The sequence below is a fragment of the Amphiura filiformis genome, unplaced genomic scaffold (genome assembly GCF_039555335.1).
Source record: "Amphiura filiformis unplaced genomic scaffold, Afil_fr2py scaffold_124, whole genome shotgun sequence".
Taxonomy (NCBI): Eukaryota; Metazoa; Echinodermata; class Ophiuroidea; order Amphilepidida; family Amphiuridae; genus Amphiura; species Amphiura filiformis.
The window spans coordinates 2901-15234 of record NW_027305588.1 but is presented as its reverse complement, the minus strand read 5'-3'; the positions used below and the strand labels follow the sequence as shown (position 1 = coordinate 15234).

Sequence of the window (12334 nt, the reverse complement as noted above, 5' to 3'; positions counted from 1 at the left end):
GCACCGTTTGACTTCGGAGGGGGTGGGGGGCTTTCTTTGTTGTAGTTAGTTGCATGCATTATTGTATCGACAGTTAGGTGGGTCAAGTAAATTTGGGCAAAGTATTTTTTCTCATTTTATAGTAAGAGAAGTTTTTTTTTCTAAAAAACCCAGAACACCCTGGACATCTAACGGTGCGTACCTAGGTCATGGTCGTTCTTCTCCGTAGTAAACATATTATCTAGTGTGTGTTGATTTGCTTTAAAGAGGAAACAACACATCTGGATCTACAACAAGCTCAGCATTTCATGGCGAAACATGCCAAGGTCCAGATAAGTGTAAAAATAACATTGGGATATGTAAGGACAAGGTCACCTGCTCAAATCCTAGTATAAACATTTATTTATTGGTGGTAATAGTAACTGCACAGAAACAGATGTTGCCCACCTACTTGCCTGGCTAGTTGGCCTGGCCAACGATGTTTAAGGCAGGTTGGGGGGAATCATGACCCATAGGTGTTTTGGCTCATTTGGAGAAAATCTGGAAGAACTGCAGTGAAGCATCAACGGACCTTTAAACAGGCGAAACAACGGGCATGATGACCTTTGTCCTGCCAAGAATTGCTTGAAATTTATGTATTTAATTACTTATTATTGAATACATTTTTGCAATCCACAGCTAGCAGCAAAGATGGCCGACGTCGTAAACGATGTGTCATAATCATCATTGTAGTTCTTTTTAGCCTTTTTGCTGCTGGAGCAGGATTAGGAGTGTTTATTCTACTGCCGGATAACACAACAAACGGTAAGGTAACTTTAAAAATACCTAAAGAACTAAAAATAACTGTAAATGAAGAACAGGTAAATATGTATAAATATAGTGAATCAATGCCATAACAAAGGTCAAAATTTCTGTCAAATGTAGGATTTCGTTTTGAACAAGATAGTAGATCTAAAACCTACGTCATAATCTAGCACAAGGATGTGAGCTATGTTGTCTTTATTCGATCCTCTTTATCAAAAAATGTCATTTCCAAGCAATAACAAAACGCATTTTGATTGCAGATAAATTATATTAAGGACGTTATATAAAGGCCATAAATTGGTTATAAAATGTTTTCATAACCTTCAAAAACATTTGCTAATAACCTACTGCAAATATTCTAACATAATGTTATTTAAGTGTTGACAAAATATTTGGCAACAAAAGTTTGGAAAAAATATTTTACAATAACATTTTGAAAACATTCTAAAAATATTGTTGTAGTGTGTTTTCAAACAAAAAGTTTTAAAACGTTTCCATGACCTTTATATAACCCGAAATTTATCGTCAGAAAAACGATTATTATGTAGACCAACACCCACTATATAACATGTGTAAAATGTTTTAAAAACATTTTTGTGTTTGCTGGGTAAGAGCTTGACCACTAACCTGAAAAAATCTACTTTGGTACTGAAAATTGGAATGGGGTAAAGTTTTTACTGATTTTATTTAATCGTTTCTATTTCAGACACAAATGAGTGTGCAAGCAACCCTTGCTTGAATTCTGGGACCTGTGTTGATCAACATAATCAATATGAGTGCATGTGCGCTCCTGGTTGGGAAGGGAAACACTGTAACATAAGCGAGTACAACCGTGTAACATACAATATCAAGGAATTTGTACTTTGCGAAATTGTTACTTTTTAACATAGCAAAAACAAGAGAGAGGATCGAAAACCTACGCCATTTTAATTGCAGATAAATTATACATGCATTAAGAACGTTTCTTATTCTGATGAAAAAAGAGGTTGACCACTAACTGAAAAAATCTATTTTGGGGCACAAATTGGGAAATGTGGTAGAGATATTGCTAATCAATATAAGTGTATATACGCTCCGGGATGGGAAGAAAACGAATACAATCTAAGTGAGTAACTTGGTTCAATTTCTACGTATCAGCACAAATATTTGAAGTGCGTATCAATTAGACATTGTATTGTATATTATCCAGTAAAAGCTTTTGAATTGTCTGTGCTTGTCATAATCCTGCTCCTTATATCAAAATAATCCCACAGTAGGGTCGCTTTACATGCGTTTGATGTGCTTGTCATAATCCTGCTCCTTATATCAAAATAATCCCACAGTAGGGTTGCTTTACATGCGTTTAATGTGCTTGTCATAATCATGCTCCTTATATCAAAATAATCCCACAGTAGGGTTGCTTTACATGCGTTTGATGTGCTTGTCATACTCATGCTCCTTATATCAAACTAATTTTACAGTAGGGTTGCTTTACATGCGTTTGATGTGCTTGTCATAATCATGCTCCTTATATCAAAATAATCCCACAGTAGGGTTGCTTTACATGCGTTTGATGTGCTTGTCATACTCATGCTCCTTATATCAAAATAATTTCACAGTAGGGTTGCTTTACATGCGTTTGATGTGCTTGTCATACTCATGCTCCTTATATCAAACTAATTTTACAGTAGGGTTGCTTTACATGCGTTTGATGTGCTTGTCATAATCATGCTCCTTATATCAAAGTAATCCCACAGTAGGGTTGCTTTACATGCGTTTGATGTGCTTGTCATAATCATGCTCCTTATATCAAAATAATCCCACAGTAGGGTTGCTTTACATGCGTTTAATGTGCTTGTCATACTCATGCTCCTTATATCAAACTAATTTTACAGTAGGGTTGCTTTACATGCGTTTGATGTGCTTGTCATACTCATGCTCCATATATCAAAATAATTTTACAGTAGGGTTGCTTTACATGCGTTTGATGTGCTTGTCATACTCATGCTCCTTATATCAAACTAATTTTACGGTAGGGTTGCTTTACATGCGTTTGATGTGCTTGTCATAATCATGCTCCTTATATCAAAGTAATCCCACAGTAGGGTTGCTTTACATGCGTTTGATGTGCTTGTCATAATCATGCTCCTTATATCAAAGTAATCCCACAGTAGGGTTGCTTTACATGCGTTTGATGTGCTTGTCATACTCATGCTCCTTATATCAAACTAATTTTACAGTAGGGTTGCTTTACATGCGTTTGATGTGCTTGTCATACTCATGCTCCTTATATCAAACTAATTTTACAGTAGGGTTGCTTTACATGCGTTTGATGTGCTTGTCATAATCATGCTCCTTATATCAAAATAATCCCACAGTAGGGTTGCTTTACATGCGTTTAATGTGCTTGTCATAATCATGCTCCTTATATCAAAATAATCCCACAGTAGGGTTGCTTTACATGCGTTTGATGTGCTTGTCATACTCATGCTCCTTATATCAAACTAATTTTACAGTAGGGTTGATTTACATGCGTTTGATGTGCTTGTCATAATCATGCTCCTTATATCAAAGTAATCCCACAGTAGGGTTGCTTTACATGCGTTTGATGTGCTTGTCATACGCATGCTCCTTATATCAAAATAATTTCACAGTAGGGTTGCTTTACATGCGTTTGATGTGCTTGTCATAATCATGCTCCTTATATCAAAGTAATCCCACAGTAGGGTTGCTTTACATGCGTTTGATGTGCTTGTCATACTCATGCTCCTTATATCAAAGTAATCCCACAGTAGGGTTGCTTTACATGCGTTTGATGTGCTTGTCATAATCATGCTCCTTATATCAAAGTAATCCCACAGTAGGGTTGCTTTACATGCGTTTGATGTGCTTGTCATACTCATGCTCCTTATATCAAAGTAATCCCACAGTAGGGTTGCTTTACATGCGTTTGATGTGCTTGTCATAATCCTGCTCCTTATATCAAAATAATCCCACAGTAGGGTTGCTTTACATGCGTTTGATGTGCTTGTCATACTCATGCTCCTTATATCAAAATAATTTCACAGTAGGGTTGCTTTACATGCGTTTGATGTGCTTGTCATAATCATGCTCCTTATATCAAAGTAATCCCACAGTAGGGTTGCTTTACATGCGTTTGATGTGCTTGTCATACTCATGCTCCTTATATCAAAATAATCCCACAGTAGGGTTGCTTTACATGCGTTTGATGTGCTTGTCATACTCATGCTCCTTATATCAAAATAATCCCACAGTAGGGTTGCTTTACATGCGTTTGATGTGCTTGTCATACTCATGCTCCTTATATCAAAATAATCCCACAGTAGGGTTGCTTTACATGCGTTTGATGTGCTTGTCATACTCATGCTCCTTATATCAAAATAATTTCACAGTAGGGTTGCTTTACATGCGTTTGATGTGCTTGTCATAATCATGCTCCTTATATCAAAATAATCCCACAGTAGGGTTGCTTTACATGCGTTTGATGTGCTTGTCATAATCATGCTCCTTATATCAAAATAATTTCACAGTAGGGTTGCTTTACATGCGTTTGATGTGCTTGTCATAATCATGCTCCTTATATCAAAATAATCCCACAGTAGGGTCGCTTTACATGCGTTTGATGTGCTTGTCATAATCATGCTCCTTATATCAAAGTAATCCCACAGTAGGGTTGCTTTACATGCGTTTGATGTGCTTGTCATACTCATGCTCCTTATATCAAAGTAATCCCACAGTAGGGTTGCTTTACATGCGTTTGATGTGCTTGTCATACTCATGCTCCTTATATCAAACTAATTTCACAGTAGGGTTGCTTTACATGCGTTTGATGTGCTTGTCATACTCATGCTCCTTATATCAAAGTAATCCCACAGTAGGGTTGCTTTACATGCGTTTGATGTGCTTGTCATAATCATGATCCTTATATCAAAGTAATCCCACAGTAGGGTTGCTTTACATGCGTTTGATGTGCTTGTCATACTCATGCTCCTTATATCAAAGTAATCCCACAGTAGGGTTGCTTTACATGCGTTTGATGTGCTTGTCATACTCATGCTCCTTATATCAAAATAATCTCACAGTAGGGTTGCTTTACATGCGTTTGATGTGCTTGTCATAATCATGATCCTTATATCAAAGTAATCCCACAGTAGGGTTGCTTTACATGCGTTTGATGTGCTTGTCATACTCATGCTCCTTATATCAAACTAATTTTACAGTAGGGTTGCTTTACATGCGTTTGATGTGCTTGTCATACTCATGCTCCTTATATCAAAGTAATCCCACAGTAGGGTTGCTTTACATGCGTTTGATGTGCTTGTCATACTCATGCTCCTTATATCAAAGTAATCCCACAGTAGGGTTGCTTTACATGCGTTTGATGTGCTTGTCATACTCATGCTCCTTATATCAAAGTAATCCCACAGTAGGGTTGCTTTACATGCGTTTGATGTGCTTGTCATACTCATGCTCCTTATATCAAAGTAATCCCACAGTAGGGTTGCTTTACATGCGTTTGATGTGCTTGTCATACTCATGCTCCTTATATCAAAATAATTTCCCAGTAGGGTTGCTTTACATGCGTTTGATGTGCTTGTCATAATCATGCTCCTTATATCAAAATAATTTCACAGTAGGGTTGCTTTACATGCGTTTGATGTGCTTGTCATAATCATGCTCCTTATATCAAAATAATTTCACAGTAGGGTTGCTTTACATGCGTTTGATGTGCTTGTCATACTCATGCTCCTTATATCAAAGTAATCCCACAGTAGGGTTGCTTTACATGCGTTTGATGTGCTTGTCATAATCATGCTCCTTATATCAAAATAATCCCACAGTAGGGTTGCTTTACATGCGTTTGATGTGCTTGTCATAATCATGCTCCTTATATCAAAATAATTTCACAGTAGGGTTGCTTTACATGCGTTTAATGTGCTTGTCATAATCATGCTCCTTATATCAAAATAATCCCACAGTAGGGTTGCTTTACATGCGTTTGATGTGCTTGTCATAATCATGCTCCTTATATCAAAATAATTAGGGACAGGCATAAAAATTTCAAATTAATTCTATTAACATGAATTGTTGTTTATTGGAAGAGAGAACTTCTCAGAAACAATTTGACACCAAAACCAATCTTCTACTGTATTGCTAAGTGAAGTAATGACGAAATTACTGTCGGAACATTGGGCCATTTTCTCTGATAAGACTTACCATAGGAGTGCATGGGGCACTTGATAATTTTGTGCCCCCTGTCAATTTTTTTGTTTTCACTGTAATTTAATCTAATTTTTGTTGAATATTATGTATGTTATCATTTTCAACACATCTGTGAAATTTTGTATGAAAATTCAAATTTTAAGGTGGTAAAAAAGTGATTTTTGTGCTAATTTTGGTCAAATTTTGCCATTTTTCGGCCATTTTGGGCCCATTTTAGGCAAAAACAATGATTTTCCCCAAGCGATAACAAAAAAGTGCTTTCTCCCAGCAAATAAGTAAACTGGAACTGTTATGTGAGAAGGATGAAAGTTTTTGTCAAACCATGTTTCCCTTTTGTCAGAAGATGAATTTTGGGTCAAAATAGAATTTTTTCCCAAAAATGGCCCTTTTTGACCCCTTTTTTGACCAAAACGGTGATTTTCACCAAGGCATATCTCACAGAAACAAATATTCAAAAGTGAAGACAATGTTGCATTCTGCTTCCTAAAGCTTTGAATCTGTTGTCAATGCAAACTAGAGCATCTGAAACAGATTAATTTTGGTTTTATTCATCATTTTCTCCAAAAATGGTGTTTTCAGTGGCACAAAATGGCACAGATTTACATAGGGCTTTATTATCAAGTAAAATAAATAGCGCCCTCACACAGATGTGCCTGTCCCTAAAATAATTTCACAGTAGGGTTGCTTTACATGCGTTTGATGTGCTTGTCATAATCATGCTCCTTATATCAAAATAATTTCACAGTAGGGTTGCTTTACATGCGTTTGATGTGCTTGTCATACTCATGCTCCTTATATCAAAGTAATCCCACAGTAGGGTTGCTTTACATGCGTTTGATGTGCTTGTCATAATCCTGCTCCTTATATCAAAATAATCCCACAGTAGGGTTGCTTTACATGCGTTTGATGTGCTTGTCATACTCATGCTCCTTATATCAAAATAATCCCACAGTAGGGTTGCTTTACATGCGTTTGATGTGCTTGTCATACTCATGCTCCTTATATCAAAGTAATCCCACAGTAGGGTTGCTTTACATGCGTTTGATGTGCTTGTCATAATCATGCTCCTTATATCAAAATAATCCCACAGTAGGGTTGCTTTACATGCGTTTGATGTGCTTGTCATAATCATGCTCCTTATATCAAAATAATCCCACAGTAGGGTTGCTTTACATGCGTTTGATGTGCTTGTCATACTCATGCTCCTTATATCAAAATAATCCCACAGTAGGGTTGCTTTACATGCGTTTGATGTGCTTGTCATAATCATGCTCCTTATATCAAAATAATCCCACAGTAGGGTTGCTTTACATGCGTTTGATGTGCTTGTCATACTCATGCTCCTTATATCAAAGTAATCCCACAGTAGGGTTGCTTTACATGCGTTTGATGTGCTTGTCATACTCATGCTCCTTATATCAAAATAATTTTACGGTAGGGTTGCTTTACATGCGTTTGATGTGCTTGTCATAATCATGATCCTTATATCAAAATAATTTTACAGTAGGGTTGCTTTAGATAGAGTCCTACTTTATTAAGCTTCCGTACGATTTTGAAAGAAAGTGTATGTATTTAGAACCAATGTATGTCCATATTCATTTTGAATTACGTTGTTTTCGGGTATTATTAAGTTGGCCATTATATGATATCCAACTGCGTGACCTTTTCATTCTAACTCAAATCTCATAAATATGATAATTAAATTGTTACATTTTCTTTAAAATCTAGGATTCAATTTACAAACAAAATAGAGGATCTGAAACATAGGTCATAATTTAGCACAAAGCATGGGCTATGTTGTCTGTGTTCGTTTCTCTTTATCAAAAAATGTAATTTCCAAGCGATAACAAAACGCATTTTGATCGCAAACATACTATAAAAGTACATTTATTATTTTGATGAAAAAACACCACTAACCAGATTTTGAAAAAAAAATCCATTTTTGTACAGAAAATTGAAAATGGGGTATAGAGATATTGCTGATTTTGTTTATTCATTTGTATTTCAGACATAGGTGTGTGTGCAAGTAACCCTTGTTTGAATTCCGGGACCTGTGTAGATCAACATAATCAATATGAGTGCATGTGCGCTACTGGTTGGGAAGGAAACAACTGCAACTTAAGTGAGTACGACTGGCGTGTAACTTGGTTCAATTTCTCTTGTCAAAATAACTACTTCATCAGTACAAATAATTGCAGTATATATATATTGCAGAAATATCAGTATCAGTAGAAAATACTCACTTCCCTTGTCATTGTATTGTATAATACACAATTAAAGTTCTGCCTTAGGTGCTTGCCATAATACCGTTCCTTATATTATAATACTATGAAATTAATCTCAGGGTAGCGCTGCCTAGTTAAAGTGCTTCCCGATTACATTTCCGTACGAGTTTGGAAATAATGTGTTAAGAATGTGTTTATGTTTTTAGAACCAATGTATGTCCATGATCACTTTGAATTACGTTGTTTTTTAGATAATTATTAAATTGGACATTGTGATAATGTCGTTTTATTAAAAAGCGCCATTTCCAAGTAATAACAAAACGCATTGTGTTTGCAATTATATTATAAAAAGTACATATATTATTTTGATGACCAGAAAAAAAAATGGTAAAGAAAATTGTGAATAGGGTAGAGATATTGCTGATTTTGTTCAATTGTTTGTATTTCAGACACAGATGAGTGTGCAAGCAACCCTTGCCTGAATTCTGGGACCTGTGTTGATCAACATAATCAATATGAGTGCATGTGCGCTCCTGGTTGGGAAGGAAACAACTGCAATCTAAGTGAGTACAACTGGCGTGTAACTTGGTTCATTTTCTCTTGTCAAAATAACTACTTCATAATTACAAATATTTGCAGTAGATATGTATTAGACATTGTATTGTATATTACCCAGTAAAAGTTATGCTTTTGAGTTGCTTGTCATAATCCAGCTCCTTATAGCAAAAGAGTAGGGTTGCTTTACCATGTTTACATGCGTTTGGCGGGCTTGTCATCCTGCTCCCTATATCAAAATAATCTCACAGTAAGCTTGCTTTACATAGAGAGCATCCCAGTTTAGCTTCATCATTACAAATATTTGCAGTAGATATCAATTTCAGCAATATCAGTATCAAATAGAAAATACGCACTTCACTTGTCGTTGTATTGTATAATACACAATTAAAGTTCTGCCTTTAGGTGCTTGCTATTATACTCTTATTATTATAATACTATTAAAATAAACGCAGAGTAGGGCTGCCTTAGACAAAGTGCTTCCCGATTAAATTTCCGTACGCATTTGTAAGAATGTGTTAGTAGAACCAATGTATGCTCATGATCATTTTGAATTACGTTGTTTTTAGATAACTATTAAATTGGGCTTTGTGATAATGTCTTTTTTTTTTTATCAAAAAGCGCCATTTCTAAGTAATAACCAAATGCATTTTGATTGCAATTTTTTAAATAAAAAGTACATTTATTATTCTGATGAAAAACACAACTGACCAGAAAAAATACTGGTAAAGAAAATTGGAAATAGGGTAGAGATATTGCTGATTTTGTTCAATCTTTTGTATTTCAGACATAGATGAGTGTGCAAGCAGCCCTTGCTTGAAATCTGGGACCTGTGTTGATCAACATGATCAATATGAGTGCATGTGCGCTCCTGGCTGGGAGGGGAACAACTGTAACATAAGTGAGTGCACCTGGAGTAAAACTTTGTTAAATTTTCTCTTGGCAAAATAACCAATTCATCAGATATTTGTAGTAGATATCTACTCCATCCATTACAGTTAATGCAGCGACAGATAAATATTCCATCAATATTACATGTAGTAGAAAATACTTGTACAATGGAATTAAATTAAACGTTAGTGAATAATGACAGCTGGTCAAAATTTCTGTCAAACCTGGTATTCAACTTATTTTTTAAACAAGATGGAGAATCTAAAACCAATGTCATAACTTAGCAACAGGACATGGGCTTTGTTGTCATTGTTTGTTTCTCTTTATGAAAAACGTCACTTTCAAGCAAGCAATACCAAAATGCATTTTGATTGCAGATAAATTATACATGTACTAAGAAGGTTTCTTATTATGATGAAAAACAACTAAGAGCTTGAGCACTGACATGAAAGAATCTGTTTTAGTACAGAAAATTAGAAATGGGGTAGAGATATTGCTGATTTTGTTCAATCGTTTATATTACAGACATAGATGAGTGTGTAAGCAGCCCATGCTTGAATTCAACAAAATCATCGAAATAATGCATTTTCCTCAAATTTTTAGTCAAAATATAAAGATGCAATCTTTGTTAACGAATATTGAATATACACGTGACATGTATTCTCCACAGCAAATATAAAGTTCACACTTTATTTACTTTCAAAGTTATAGCTGTTTTAATAATTGACATTTTTGGTAAAAAAAGGGTAACAAATTGCAGAAACTGCATTTTTCAACTCAAATATCTCAGCCCACGTCACTTTTCATAAATGCCAGCCGGGTAAAATGAAACGATCAGAGTGTGCAGATACATTTTAATACCATAAGAAGCTTTGTCCAAAAATGTTGGACGAAAACATCAAAATCACTACGTGGCCTCTCTAAATCTTAAATCATAGGACTTGTTATTGCGGGCTTCCTGCTATAGGCCTATGTATTTACATGTATAAAAGTGGAAAAACTCAAATAATATCTATTTCATGTTGAAATGGCCTTTGGTTTTCTAGAAGGCAAGAGTCGAAAACTATGGGTCACAGAAATAAGTCACTTTGAACTTTTTCAATTCAAAGATCCAGCTCAATACATTGATATACATTTCTTGTCAAATAAATACATTTTCACTCCAAAAAAAATAGTGTAAAATGGGCATTTTTGGTTTTAAAAAATGATAAAAATCATGAAAAAAGCATGTTTTAACCCAAATTTCGCCTCAATATGGCATGATGGAATATTTTTGTTCACAGATATAAAATAATCATATGCCCTCTATTACTCAGAGCAAAAATTAAGGTTGCAGTCATTTTTCTTTTGAAGTTATGGCTATTTGATATTTGTGGGTAAAAATTGAAAAAAAAAAAGAAATTTTTAACCAAAATATCTCAGTTCACGTCACTTTTCAGAATTGCCAGCCGGGTTAAACAGATGAAAGAGTCTCTAACAATTAATTCTAACCCGGCTGGCACCTTTGTCCAAAAAATGATGCACGGGGCCCTATATAGCAAAAAAGTGGCCTCTCTACTAATGTATGTCCATGATCATTTTGAATTACGTTGTTTTTTTAGATTATATTAAATTGGGCATTGTGATAATGTATTTTCATTAAAAGGCGTCATTTCCAAGTAATAACAAAACGCATTTTGATTGCAAATATATTATAAAAAGTACATTTATGATTCTGATATAAAAACATCACTGACCAGAAAATATTTGGTAAAGAAAATTGGAAATAGGGTAGAGATATTGCTGATTTTGTTCAATCGCTTGTATTACAGACATAGATGAGTGTACAAGCAGCCCTTGCTTGAATTCTGGGACCTGTGTTGATCAACATGATCAATATGAGTGCATGTGCGCACCTGGCTGGGAAGGGAAACACTGTAACATAAGTGAGTACAACTTGAGTATAACTTGGTTCAAATTTCTCTTGGCAAATAGCTAATTCATCAGTACAATTGTGGCAGAATATATCTGGTGGCGAGCGTCTAAGGCAAATTGATATGGTGAGGAGGTGCGGCCAGTGCAAGTGCAGTGCGATCAAGGTGTCTTAAAGGAAGTCTCCGGGAATCATAACATTATGCCTTATATATACGTTGGAAAAATAATTATCAAGCACGAATCACATGGTTTTATTTAAAACAAACTCATATTGACCATAAAAACGAAAAAAAAACCAGTCAACTCTCAACACGCGATATTCAAAATTCCGGCGCAATGACGGAATGGTTATTTGTGCTCAATTGTCGTCAGTCTTCATTGTATTACTGGGACGTCATTGCACTCGACAATTTCGGCGCCCGGGAATTTTGAGTATCGCGTGTTGAGAGACGGATGTTTTTATTCGGTTTTTATGGTCACTATGAGTTTGTTTTAAATAAAACCACGTGATTCGTGCGACATATATTTTTTCTTACATATAAGGCATAAAGTTGTGATTGCCGGAGTCTTCCTTTAACCATCCTACCTCGACGGTCGCTGGGTACGGAAGAGCACCGAATGCGTTTTGCGTTTTAAAGAGGGTTGGTGCTTTCAGCTGTTATGGCTATGTGCACCACCTGCTGTACAATTCTCTCGTGAACAATACATTTGTTCCCATACAATACCATGAATACTTTATAATG

At 35.4% G+C, this 12334-nt stretch overlaps 1 protein-coding gene across 1 annotated transcript; it reads left to right on the top strand.

The window, feature by feature from the left end:
- Positions 1-457: 457 nt before the first annotated feature.
- Positions 458-11602, top strand: LOC140145063 (uncharacterized; the record flags this gene model as incomplete). The annotated part of the gene is made up of 6 exons (XM_072166849.1): positions 458-470; positions 658-783; positions 8015-8128; positions 8681-8794; positions 9574-9687; positions 11489-11602. Coding segments are annotated over exons 1-6 (595 nt in total), but the record flags the coding sequence as incomplete, so codon positions are not given.
- Positions 11603-12334: the final 732 nt, after the last annotated feature.